The sequence below is a fragment of the Erithacus rubecula genome (genome assembly GCF_903797595.1).
Source record: "Erithacus rubecula genome assembly, chromosome: 2".
In the NCBI taxonomy this organism is placed as follows: Eukaryota; Metazoa; Chordata; class Aves; order Passeriformes; family Muscicapidae; genus Erithacus; species Erithacus rubecula.
In genome coordinates, this window is record NC_136685.1 from 25,842,288 (window position 1) to 25,856,666 (window position 14,379).

The 14,379-nt window shown below is 34.9% G+C and overlaps 1 protein-coding gene across 1 annotated transcript in view; it reads right to left on the reverse strand.

Annotated features, from left to right (window-relative positions):
- EYS (eyes shut homolog) overlaps positions 1-8,145 on the reverse strand; it is a gene marked incomplete at its 5' end in the record, with an annotated part of 591,920 nt that extends 583,775 nt beyond the window's left edge. Inside the window, 2 exons of the mRNA XM_079298292.1 lie at positions 7,327-7,580; positions 8,138-8,145. Of these exons, the coding sequence (XP_079154418.1) occupies positions 7,327-7,580; positions 8,138-8,145 (262 nt within the window). The remainder of the gene's footprint in view (positions 1-7,326; positions 7,581-8,137) is intronic.
- Between the last annotated feature and the right edge of the window lie 6,234 nt (positions 8,146-14,379).

The window sequence follows — 14,379 nt, forward strand, 5'->3', positions numbered from 1 at the left end:
AACCTTGACTATCCAGTTCTGGCATTTTGCATTACTTATGCTTTTGAGTTCAGATCCCTGATTATAGTGGGTCTCTTTTGAGGGAGATAAATAAAAATGCATTGGCATCTGTTCTCTTCCTCTGAATAGGCAGGTGGAGAGTAGCACAAATAGCACAAGCAGTTTCCTGCAGAAATAAATTATTTGGCCATAAGCCATAGGCAAGCTGGAGCATGTACTAGAAAAACTCCTTTAAACTCCTTTAAACTCCTTTAAACTCCTCTTTCACCTCCCTCCAACTGTTAAAGGTTAAAGAAAATGCAGTTTCAAGGGAAATAATAGAGTGAGGTCGTCCTCATATACTGATGATATCCAAGATAACATGCAAGGGGGAATTTAGGAATTCATGTTCTCAGACTACAAAGGTAATATGTGGGCAGTATTTTAAAAATATTTCTGAGGAAATCAAAGAATCTATGAAGCTACTGTGAGACCATATTTTCTGAGACATGAAAAATGCTGGACAGATACAGAGAAGCTTTTTTGTTTTCAGTATGCATCTCCTCTCAACTGTGCATTTGAAATGTATGATGAGAACCTTCTTTGAAAGTCAGATAAAAATTGTTAATTGGCTACAAATTACTTTCGACATCAAAGTACATGAATATAATTTTTTTTTTGTTTATGCTTTTAAGGTTAAAATTAATACAACACATCCAAACATAATTACCAGTAAAACATAATATTTAATTAGCTATTTAATAAATCATAGCTTAAAGTCTGAGTTCTATACACTTTAAAGTCATCATATCACCAATCCTGAAGTACAAAGAGAATGTTAAAAATTACCGTGAGCCAATTCTATTTCTGTTAACACTATAGAATATTTTATGCTGTATAAAATTGCAGTGTTCTCAAATATATAACAGACAATTACAGGAAAGTCTGTCGCTTTAGCAGATTGCATTGCCTGATCATTAACAGCAACATTTTCTACTGGTACATTGGTGATTATTCTGCAGGAGCACAAAGGTGTTGAGAGGAACGTAAGGACTGAGAAGGTGAATGCTAAAAAAAATAGCAAAGATATTTCACCCTCCTCCTGCTTTACTGATATAATTTACTCTCTTTGAAACAGTTATGCTATTCTAGCAAATAGAGGGACTCTTCTCAGGTAAATATAACTGCAGATGAAAGAAGAAAAAAAATATTAAGTTTCATAAGTGTAATGGATGAAGTCTCATTGAATATTCCTTACTTTCAGAAGTGCAGCTCTGTAGGATCACTAGATTGCAAGTTTGTACCTTTCAAAATTTAAATGTCTTTTTTCTGCTTAACTTAAATATATCAACTTTGCACTTTATCTGAACTTATCAAGCTATTGTTAGATCTTGGGGAATATCCACAAAACACAGGAGTTTTTTGATATTGAAATAAGTTTCATTTCAAACTGCTCTCAAATATAATATTCAGACATTAGAATAAATGTCTGAAATTAATTCAGAAATTAGAATAAAACTGAAAAAATTTGAGAGCTTATTTTCCTAATGTAACACACATTATATTTAAAGTATCTTTTATGAAGTTCCACCACCACTATAACACTTACATCCAAATCACAAAAACACATGCAAAAAGATCAAAATACAAAGTATCTTTTAAATACTCTTTATGCCAATTTTTGTTTTATAGGCAAAACAAAATATAATGTTTGACAATGTAAAGCACACAGAATGACTACAATTAAGAAAAGGATGTGTAAGAATATTTTTTGAAGTAAAACTCCTCACTTGAAGAGATATTCATGACATAACATAAATCTTTCTATTCTGAGATCAAATGAAAAGCAAATTATTTAAAATTCTGTTTAATGTAAACTTAATGAAGTACTTTTGAAAAAAAAAGGAAAAAAACAAACCACAAGGGTTTTATAAAGTCCAAAATATTAGCAGCGTATTTGAGAATTGCCTTCACAACAACCCTTACTGTCCACAATTTATAAAACACATATAATTGCAATTCAGTCATGTACCTGATAATGAATTGTGTAATTTTGTTGCTTGCTAAGCAACATATGTTATTCTGTTAGAAAAGAGATGCATCAAGCTGAGTAATGCTTCTGCTGAACATTTCTGCTTTGCAGAAGACATGGTTATGAAAAAGGAGAGTCCAAGTGATGCTTTAGTGAACTTGAAAGACATTTTTTTTCTCAGATTTGTTGTTCTATACACTCGGTCATTTTAAAATTTTTTTAAGGTCTTTTCTATGTAAGATATTGTAGTAGTCAAAAATCCAAAACAAATCTAATTTTTATTTATGCCATATAGAGTATTTCTGTGAAAGCCTTTTACAAATTAGCTTCCATGGAAGAGTTTTAACTCAGAGAAAGTCTCTGAGTGACTCTTCAAATGTAAACTGCCCAGAGCCCTGCTCATCTATGTCCATGGGATTACATTGTACATCTGACAGTCTGCACTGGCACAGTGTGGCAGCAATAATAAACCTTCCCTAGCAGAAAAAGCCAGCCAGAGCCCCTGAAATGGTTGCACTACCCAATGGCCTGAGCTGCAAACCAGCCCAGCCTTGCTGTGTGGTGGAAATGTGGGAGCAGACATGAGCTCTGCTTCCAGGATGGCCTAATCCTATCAAAACAGGAACTCTATGAATGGAAAAAGAAGCAGATGTTTCAAATGCTGAACAGGTATGGGGGAAAAAAAAAAAATAATGATTGCCTTCCTTTGTTAGTAAAACTAATTATTTCATTTTTCCAGATGACCCTGCTTCAGCCAATTCCTAGAAAGCAGCTATCAGAGCCCCAAGAGCACCAACACACCCAAGATGACTGAAGCAGACCCACTGAGGTCCTTCCCACACACCCTGACCATTGTCAATGAGTTCAGCTGTGGCACCCTCATCTGGCCTGAACTATTCTGTAGACATTGTAGTTTCCAACCCTGCCTACCTCCCTGCCTCAAGAGCGATCTTGTAAAGGTTTTTTTTTTTTTCTTTTTTGGGTGGATCACTTGTATGTACATTGCAGATTTGTCTCTGAGTCTGTCTCCTGCTGCTTCTAACTTGCTTCCCTTGCTAGAGCCTGGATCTGGTCCATTGCTTGTGCTGTCTGGGGCTTGTCAGGGAACCTGCTACCAGACACTGGTTCTGATTTCCCTGTTTAGATGCTGCAGAACTGTGCCTTGTTTAGTGATGGCAATGTTGCACTGAGGTTGAACTTGGATTCTAGTTTGTGATTCCTCTCATGGAAAAGTCTTGATCTTGCTGTCAGGGTGTCCATCAGCTGTTCTAGACTTGATTTGTATAAGGGATTAAGTTTTCTTCAACTTACTTGTGTCAAAAAGGATTAGCTTTCACATAACTTCAAGTACTTTCCTTCAAAATTTGTTTTACTTCATGACATGGAAGGTATACTCTTCACACTTTACAGAAGGGGCAACTATTTAAAAATATCCTACGAATTGGAAACCAATTAATGATGTACTGAAAATAAAAAGACTAAATATTTCCTCAGACTCCAGATATCACATGGGCTTCTCCTGTGTATTTGTGGAATGAAAGAGTAAAACCAATGCCCAGAAATTTAAAGTAATGTACTAATTTCCAAAAGCCCATATAACATTTTTCTCTTTTTGGAAAAAAAAAAAAAAAAAAGAATGCTGAAGAGCATGACATATAGAAAATATGAATGTCAAACTCAAAAAGTTACTGTGAGGCCTACGTTAGTGATAAAGTCAAAGATAAAGTTAACACAAAGATATAGGAGAAAGGATAGACTAGGAATTAATCTGAATGTGAACTGGGAATTACTCTGAAGCATTATGCTACATTAGAAGAACTGAACCAGAATATGGCAAATAGAGGGTCACCACATGATCAAAAGTTTAAAAAGTTTAAAAACTTATTAATACGATTTTAAAAATCATGTTGCAAACTTCCAAGTCTGACGTGTGTAAAGTTCTTTAATAGGCAGTGGAGAGTACTTTGATATTTCATCTGAAAGTGAATTTACTATCTGTGAAGAGAAATTAAGTACTTCTGGATTTGTTAAAAAGCTAAATTACAGACAAACAACATAACAAACACACAAAAATGAGATAAGAATAAATGTGGGGGTTTTAGTTGTGCACAGAGATACAAATCACTGATTCATAACATGCAGTTATGACTGAACCTAAAATCTGTTCTGTACTAAAAAATATTCTGGGGTCATAAACCCTCAGAGACTATGAAAATGTAATTGCTAGGATAGTGATAACATTTTTATAAGTTTAAACAGCCTTTTATTAGTTGTTTGTGGTTTTATACTCTGAAAAATCAGGAAATATATTCAGTAATTGTGGTAATGACTTACACCCAGTGAGTAATGTTATGAAATTTCTTTTCTCTTTAAATTTGCTTCTGTGGAATGCTATTATATAATATCTATCGTGTGATAAAATAAACATTTTTTAAAGTGTTTTCTAGTAATATATAATCATATCATTCATATGAGCAAGTCCTCACAGTAACAGTCACAAAATGGTTGAGATTGGAAGTGACTTCTGGAGGTCATTTTGTCCAATCCCCCTGTTCAAGCAGGAACACCCTGACCCAGTTTCACAGAGCCATGTACAGATGGCTTTTGAATATCTCCAAAGATGGAGATTTCATAACCCCTGTGATCAATCTGTGGCAGTGCCCAGTCACCCTCACAGTAATAAAGTATTTCCAGATGTTTAGACAGCAGCACCTGTATTTCCCTTTGTGCCCATTGCCTCTGGTTCTGTCACTGGGCACTAGTGAAAAGAGCCTGGCTCCATCTTCTGTACACCCTCTCTTCAGGAATTTATACACACTGGTAAGATCCCTCTCTACACCTTTCTTCTTCATGCTGGAGAGTTTCATCTTCTTCAACCTTTCCAAACAGAAGAAATGCTCTAGCCCCTTAATCATCTTCATGTTTTTACTGTCCTTTATCCAGCATGTCTTGATGTCTGCCTGGACCCCATGTTCTTTCTGCAAAGCTGCATACCAGCTGTTCAGCCCGTGGTATCACTGGTGCATGGAGTTATTCCTCCCCAGGTGCAGCATTTGGCACTTCTTCCTGTTGTACTTCATGGGACTCATGTCAGTCCAATTCTCAAGCCTGTATTGGTCCCTCTGGGAGGCAGCACAATCCTGTGGTGTGTTAGCCACTCCTCACATCTTTGTGTCTTTTGGAAACTTTGCCCCATTGGTCAGATTACTAATGAAGATGCTAAAAAGGACTGGATCCTTTATTGACTCCTGGAGTACATCACTGGTTACTCCTGGAAAGGTGACTCCATGACAAACATCTTCCTCCAGTCTTGGCCTCTCATCCAATTTTGAGTACATCTCACTGTCTCTTTATCCAGCTTATACTTCATCAGCTTTTTCATGATGATCTTGTGGAAGATCAAGCAGAAAGCTTTGCAAATGTCAAGGTAGAGAATACACACTGCTCCCCCCTCACCTACAAGACAATCATTTCACATTGGAAGTTTAACAAGTTGGACAAGTATGACTAACCCTTGCTGAAAGCATGCTGATTACTCCACATAATTTTCTTGTTATTCGTAATTTCCAGGATTAAGTGCATCATTACCTTAATAAGGATCAAGGTAACCGTGAACTGCTTGAAGTTTTCCAGGACTTAATTTTTGCCCTTCTTGAAAAGTGATATTTGCTTTCCTCCATTCTTTGGGTGGTTCTGCTAACCAATATGATCTATTAAAGTTAAATGACAGTGAATTTGCAATGATGTCTACCAACTCTCACAGAATTGCATATCCAAAGAAATGCAACAAAACTGGTGAAGGGGTGTGGTAGCTCTTGAGCTTAGAAGCTGTGATAGGTTTTCTTAGGCCCTTCTTATGAAGGTTTTACTCCATGGGACTCTTCCAAGAAGATCTTATATTCCACAATATTGTTTCTATAGAAGATATTTGGATGGTTGAAGTTCCCCATGAAGTCCAGCAAAGTAAAAAATAAGGCTTGAAGTTTAAGCAGCAAGATGGAAATACATTGTATTAGACTTTGCAGACGTGAACCAAGTACTGTTTTCTTCACTTCTATTCAGACTTACAGCTCTGCTATCACAATGGAATTTAATTCAATTCAGGGACAATTCTCTGTTTTATTACACATTTGTTAATAAATGAGCATGAACATGAAATAACTTCTCTTATTAAATGTGTAAGCAAATGAAGAGATTATATAATCAACCAAAACAAATCTGCAAGTGTATATCGCATACATAAGTGCATAAATGAATATATGTAAATGAAATATGTAAATGAACATAAACATATTTGAAATTTAAAATTTTATTTCCTAAATGTTAAAACTATGTGTAGCTAGCCAGATTGTATAATGAACAAACAGCAGTGAAGTTATAATTGCTTAGTATTTCAGTGGTTTAACTGGGATTTAAAAATCTAGTGCTACACACACTCTCTAGATTGGAGCAAATGCCCTCAGCAGCTTAGAAGAAGCTGTAAGTTAATATTTAGCTAGTACAAGTGACACTGTGCATACTATGCTATTTATTTTTGCCTCTGTTATTGATACCACAGATTGTTAATAGAGAAGTATTTGGAACATTAATTGATTGTTTTGATGACATAGATTAAAGGCTGAAAATGCAACACTTGGGTATTACTGTATTCAAAATTATTTTATGTCTCCCATGTGTAGTCTGAATAGTACTATCATTCACACAAAACAGAAATTCGTGCAAAAGAAAATCATGTCAGGCTGTATAGGATTTATCTAATGCAATGCAGAAATCTACAGCCCATCTCTTCCTAGAAAAGATGTCTAAAACAGACAGATGCCCCATCTCCCTCCAGTGTATAGAAGGGGAGTCTGAACAACTCACTCAAATATAGCTGATTATATTCTATGCATGCAGAGAGATGATATTGCTGATCTCATTTGTCTTCAAGCTTACATTTTCCTGTTCCGTACCAAAATATTTATCAGCCTGGGTACGACTGAAGCCATAACATGTAAGATTGCGTAAGTGTGAAATTAAAATAATGCAATTTAAATTGTGTTTTGGAACACCATTGATTTTTCTCCCAACAGAATCAAAGCTAATACTCAGAATTTTCCATTTAGTGGAGGAAAGGTCACTGGGGAACTGTTAGGAGGGACAACCTAAGAATGTCAGTGCTAATTAAGATAAAACTCCTGTGAATCATACAATAGCAAATGTATGCATATTTATATTTATATATAATTGTAATTAAAAAGTCACATAAACACTGCTTACATAAAGTGGGACAATCACATCTGTAATACAAGGCACTTCAAAAGAACAAAACTTACCTTTGAACCCAGCAGCACAATGACAAGAGAAGTGGCCACTTAAATCCATACAAGTAGCTCCATTTTTGCAAGGTGAACTTGAGCATTCATTAATTTCAACTTCACAGAAGGGTCCTTCATATCCAGGCACACAGTAACAGCTGTAATTATGCAAGTGGTCCTGGCAGAATCCATATTGAGAGCACTGGTTTCCAATGCAATTGTCTATATCAAGCTCACAAAATGTGCCAGTGTAGCCAGGGGGACATATGCACCTGTTATAGAAATAAGAGGAGAGGAGGGGGGAAAATCCACTAAATCTCTACTCTGGAATATATAGGTCAATAATCACTTAATAAGGTTAACAATACTCTCCCTTTGAATTGCTCACAAGTGAATAAGATTTTTTTTTTCAATCTTCTTTCTTTACCTTTAATTAGTCACTAAGCAACTTCATTTCACATGCACGGCTAGCAATAATGAAATTAAAATCTTAGCTATTTACATAGGACCAACTAGGAGCTATATTAATATTAAGCTTCAAAGGAAAATATTGAGAGAGAAAACTCTTATAAATATGAGTATTATGCATTTTAATGGGTTTTTCTGAAAAAAAAATATATATTTGCCACAATATCTCTAGGAAGAAACAATATTACAACTTCTTTGGATATAAAATCAGTATAAAATTCTTTATCATTAGCAGCAAAAGTTGCAATTTCTGTCTAACAAAAAAAAGAATCTATAGAATTGTATAGATATTGTTCTGTATATTTTATAAAAATTGTCTTGAGATTTTTCCCCCAAAATTTTGACAGACATTGGAGATTACTTTTTCATGTTATCCTTTCTACATTTGTTTTCTTTTGCTGTGTGAATGAAAACAAATCTGGATTATCTCATAGCTGACCCATACCTCATAAAATTAGAAAATCCATTGTACTTGGCAATATATTCTTTGATTGATCGTCTCCTTATCAGTTGTCTCCTCACATTGTATTATTATTATTATTTTTATAATAATACATATTCTTGACCTATAGAGATACTATCCAGAAGATAGAAAGGACTAATAAGTTAAGGAAGCCTTGATTATAGTAATTTTCTCTACTGAGCCATCTGGCAGAAAGAGTATTTTTCCCCTTATTTTTAACAGAAGTGAATGCTCATGTGGCTCTTTGCTTCTGTCCTTGCTTACTGTGTCTGCATTTTTTTTATAGTAGACATATGGAGACTAAATCAGGAGCTGTGTGTCTTGGAGTACAGCTAATGGACACCAACTGCAAATGGGCTTTTAGTCCATGGGCTAAAAGAGAGCTCACTGAAGAAAGACCTGCATATGTCATTTAGTGTGGTTGTGAGCTCTTCATCACCATCATTTTTGCTCTACAGATCCATTGCTACTGCAGTAATGACTCAAGTATATATAGCTGTTGTATTCTCTCTTCCAGCCTCAGTCACTTCTTAGCAAACAAAAAATCTTTGCCTTCTCTTGAGAGCTTCAGCTGATTCTGTAACTTTACTGTGCTTGTTTTGGATGGAGTAGAGTTAATCTTCTTCACAGTGGGTAATACTCATATTCTTTTGGTTTTAATACACTCTTTTGGATTTATGCTGGAAACAGGGTTGATAATATAGAGATGTTTTTGTTATTGCTGAGCAGAGGATACCCAGAGCCAAGACCTTTTCTGCTTTCCACACTGCCAGTCTAGTGAGGAAGCTGGGGCTGCATGGGAGGCTGGGAGGGGACACAGCCTGGACAGGTGACCCAAATTGACCAAAGGGATACTCCAGAACATGTGGCATCATGCTCAGTATGTAAAGTGAAGAGAAGGAGGAAAAAAGTGAGGAACTTTTTGACTCATGGCATTTTTATTCTCGAGTACTTGTTATGTGTGATGGGGCACTGCTCTTCTAGATATGGCTGAACACCTGCCTGCCCATGGGAAGCAGTGAACTCATTCCTTTAACTTTGATGTGTGCATGGCTTTTGCATTTCTTATTAAACTGTCTTTATCTCAACCCCTGAGATTTCTAACTTTTACCCTTCCAATTCTCTTACCCATCCTGCTGGTGTGGGAGTGAGGGAGAGACTGCGCTGGGCTTGGCTGCAGGTGGCATTAGACAATTACATTTATATCTAAATATAAATTTTGACTTGCATAAAATTTCATTATGTGTAAACATTAAGAGCAGGTGTGCTTTTAGTTACCTTTAGTGCACATTTTCTGAATTTACCTACAATAATATGGCAAACAACCAGTCATATGAATCTTTCTGGTGCAGTCACTTTATTTCCTTAATTTTTTTACATTAACAATTAGTGTGTGCATTGTGAAAATGTAACTAGCCAATCATTCTTTGAAAATATGGCAATTATCATTTGCATTGAATGGAAAATTTAACTTAGGACTCTCCTCAACAAGAATGGGAGGATGAAGAATTTTCTGTCATTTTCTGGCTATTACTAGCTGTATAGCTTATCTTCAGAGGCCACAGAAGAGCTACAGAGAAACGGATGTGATGTAGAATCTTCCAGTTTTGGCTTTATAACTCAGATTACATACTACAGGCAATGATTTAATGAAGATCTTATTTTTCAGTGCTTTTGTGTCTGAAGAAATTGAAAATAGTTAACAGCACTTTGTTTTTTCTGGTGAAATTATACCTTGATGTATTTTAATTTAGTGTGGGTCCTCTCCTACAACAGTGTAATTAAGTGTTGTATTATTATTAGTGGTATTATCATTTTATATTTATTGTAAATCTATTTCTTATTATTATTTTCAGCAGTACTAAATTACTGAGCATGATGTCAAAAGCTTTGAGGCATGGATTGATTTTCAGTCTTATTTGCTTTGAAGCATAAATGTTTCTCTACAATAAATTTTAAAAAAATTGTATACAGACATATACAATACCAGAATTTCCATTTGTAAGTATATTTCTAGCTCAGGGAACTTGTATTTTGCTCTTATCAAAGGGATGACCTGGCTGTGCACTGGATCTCAGCACAGGGGCTCAGCCTCTCCATGGTCTGTCTGGATATCAATCCCTGGGCTGGAGTCAGTGACTGCTGCCTCTCCTGCTCCAGCTTCAGCTCTGGGATGGCCCATCTGGTGTGGGGGGTGTGTGTGTGAGAGATCTCCCAGCAGGAACCAGGAGATGCTAAGGACACCTCCCCAGCCTCTTTCTTAAGGAGGACTGCAATGTCAGCCTTACAAAAAGGGGGAACAGGGACAGCAGAAACATGGCACCAGAGAGCAGCATATGAAAAGATTTTATGCTAGCATTAATGGGAATAAAAATAATTTCTTAGCTTCACATATGTCTTCCTTCAGCCACAGCAAGATTTTAAAGGTAAGAGGTGCTAAGAGAGAAAACAAATACTTCAATGCTTTTGCTGCAAACATGTATTTTAGTAATGAGTACCAAACACAAGTTGTTTGAGGACTGCTGTACTAGCACACATATCATGCAGATGATTGTATGCTACTACTCCAGAGCCTAAACATTGTTAATATTGCATGATAATTTGATATGCTTGTGAAATAAATATTAAGTGGAGATGCAAAGACAGGCATGGAATTTAATCTAAGAAGGAATGTGTTGCTAAAATGAGAATTGTTATGGTATAGATGCAATGTGCTGCTACCAACTTTTTATCACTAAGGGTCTCAAACAGCAGATTTGAGGGTACCAGTTGGAGCTGGTTAATCCAGGCAGTGTAGCTGTCAAGCTGTCACCCTGGACTGCCTGCACTAAAGATGTAGGGGACTTGCTTTATGGAGTAAATGACCATGCACATCAGATGAATCTTGAAAATGACTGCAAAAAGCCAAAGACCAGACTGAAGATGTGTCTATGCTAACCTGTGCTAGAAGATTACTTAGATATTTTCTATATAGATGTAAGAGACATCTAGGAACATTCATGGCTGGAATTAGCAAAGACTTCTCAGGATGTCTCTACTTTGCCTTCCTAATATCTATAATTCTTATACATATATATATGTATATGTATGTATGTTTATTAGTATTATTCCAAGCATATTAGCTGGAATTACACAGTATTATTTATCTCTTTTTGCCATTGAAATGTGAGTTATACACACAGAAGTGGTTGAAAAGGTTATTTAGTTTCACTTTGACTTTTTATATCCATCTCTATTCTCTGCAGAAAAGCTGTTGTATAACTTATTGCAGAGGTATTCCCTAGGAAATTGTGACATAAATTCACTGATCTTCTAGAGTTGTGGAAAAGTGAGAAAAAGTATTTTTCCTCTTCCTCTAGTGGAAGAAGCCTATTATTGCTGCAGAAAACTGTGTATATCACAGGAATAACTTTATGTGGCACTGTCAACTAGGTCCTGCTGTCAAATTGCATATATAGTATAGGAGGAATAAACCTGTAAAAAAAACAATTAGATATAAAGAAATAATCTAATCGAACAGCTCAATTTACTCAGCAGGAAGAAAATGGAAAAAGTCAAGGATGAATAAAATAATCAAAGCTTTCAATTTAGTGATGCACAGAAATTGTCTAAATTATGTTCACTTTTCACAATCTAGCTGGCATCATGAATAGAAGAGTTTCATATTCTAAAGCATTTTACTCTACAATCTATCACTTTACTCTTTTGTACTGAGATTAATTAATTATTTAATTATAGGCACTGAAATTTGTATACTGAATACTGAAGAATGTGTTGGCAATTCAAGTTTTACCATACACCAAAATGAATTTCTTAATGAGATATTTTCCTGCATTAAAATCTAATAAAATGCTGACATCAGAGCTATGACTACTAAAATACTTTTTTAAAATATATTAGTTCATCATGACCTTTTAAACAGTGGTTAATCCTATAATACAGCTTCATCAAAAGTCTTAGTGTAACAGTTCTCAGTCCTTCTTACTGGGTTTTCCTGGGGTTGTGATAAATGTAGGACTTCATCTGAGCATGCTGGACTGAATAAATGGAAACATGCCAGATAATGGACACTCCACCAAGTTTTAAATTGTGTCTTTTCACTCTGTTGTTCCTTTCCACTGAATAGATAATAGTAAATATCTACTGTTATTGTCTTATTTTGGTTAGTATCTTGGTTGTCCAAAATGTAATATTGACTGGAAAAAAATTTACAAATGTGAAGAAAATAGAGTATTAAATTTCCCCCTTGGATTTCAAAAAAGGAAGTTATATTCCTTGAATATCTCTTTCACTTTAATTATTCATTAAATCTCATTGAGCCAATTAAATCAGTTCTCTCTCTTCTCCTACATGGAACATAATCAAACAATACAGATTTTTTAGAAGGGAAAAATTATTATTATTTTCTTTTTATGTAGAAACACTACCTATTTACAGGGGCACTGTATCTTTTCTGTCATTTTTTTCTCTCAAGTGTATCTAACCAAAGGTCAAGAAATTCTTTTGGCATGTGGATTCAGTTATTCTATTGCATAGTATCTTCCAGATTCATATTGACAGCTACACCATCAACCTAGTGGCAAAAGCAGTAATTCTTTCAAGTTATAATTTTAAATTAATGCTGACTGACTTACTTCATGATACTGCAAACAGCACAGACTCAGCTGGTAGTGCAACAATTAATTTAAATTAATTTAAATTAATTTAAATTAATTATAGGTTTTGTGTCACTGTGATTGAGGCCACTTTAGTTGGAAGAGAAGGCTCACTAAACCAAAGTAGTAAAACTCTTGGAACTTCTTAGTGTAATTATGAGGATCTTACCATGCAGCCTTTCTGAGAATTACACTATAACAAAGTTTAAAACTCCTCTTCATTCACTTGCAACAATTGCCCACTCTGAACTCAAAGGAAATTCTTTGCATATATAAAAATATTCCTCTATGTGACACTATAACATGGAACAGTAATTTCAAAATGGAAGGAGAAAAGGAACATGCCATGATAAGGAGACAAAAAAGTTAGATACATTTCATTCAGTTGACAGCTTATTTCCCATCTGGAAAAGAAAGTATGCCTTGCAAAATATGAGATCTTAAAAAAGGGGGATATTCTTGAATCAAAGCTGGATATTTTCTATGATTTCCTCGTGTTAGCATTACTGTGTCAAGCTACCACTAGTAAAATACATTATGACCAAGATTTAATAATTTAAATTTAAGATCTCTTAACTAGGAGAAAGGTCTAGAGTTTTATAATTTTTTTTTTATTTTTTGCAAATAAAATCTAATATATATAAAATTATGGCATATCTTTATCTTCTGCACTCATTAGGAGAGGCTTTGAATGGCTGTAATAGTTTAAATGGCTGAAAAAAATGGATCTCTGTAGGGTTCTTAATGGCACTTATACATTTGATTCTCCATGTATTCTGCTGGCAGTTTTCTTATGTCTTCCTGAAACAACTGGATCAAATATAGCTCTTGATAAGTACCTTAACAAAAAATTATACCAATTTTAGGAGGGAAATGCGATTACATGTCTTTAGAAAAGGTGGGTGCACTTTCATTCAACATTACCTCTTGTATTCTTTTTTTTAAATCATGTATTGAAAAGGGGAAATTTTTTTTTATTCACTTGCTAACAATAACTTGGGAAACATCATTATTTTTAAGGCAGGCATAGTTTAGTTATTTTAAAAAATGCTTCACTGTCATTGAGAAACAACCACGCTCTTTCAACAGAGTAGGTATTATACAGTAAACATGCCATGTTTTGTCTTGACAAAATAACCAGTTTTGTTCTTTTGGGGTCAAATTCTCTGCTAACAAAACTGACCATCTAAGATTCAGATCTTAATGGTATGTTTTCCTGTTTCTTAGCTAAACAGATTTATTTGTCAATTTAATTTGTCTTTCCAAGACTGAAATGTAACAATTAAGTGTTTTCTGTCAGTAAACTGAGTCTGGATTAGCAAGTTAAAATCAAATGTTCTTTAATACCAGATATCTCCTGAACTATTAATTTCTCAATAAATGCTCCTGGATTTTGTAAAATAAGCGTGGCTTTGTATTTCTATCAGAATTATTTTCCTGATAAAGAAAACCACAGATTTAACTGTTAAATAAAGTGCCAAAATA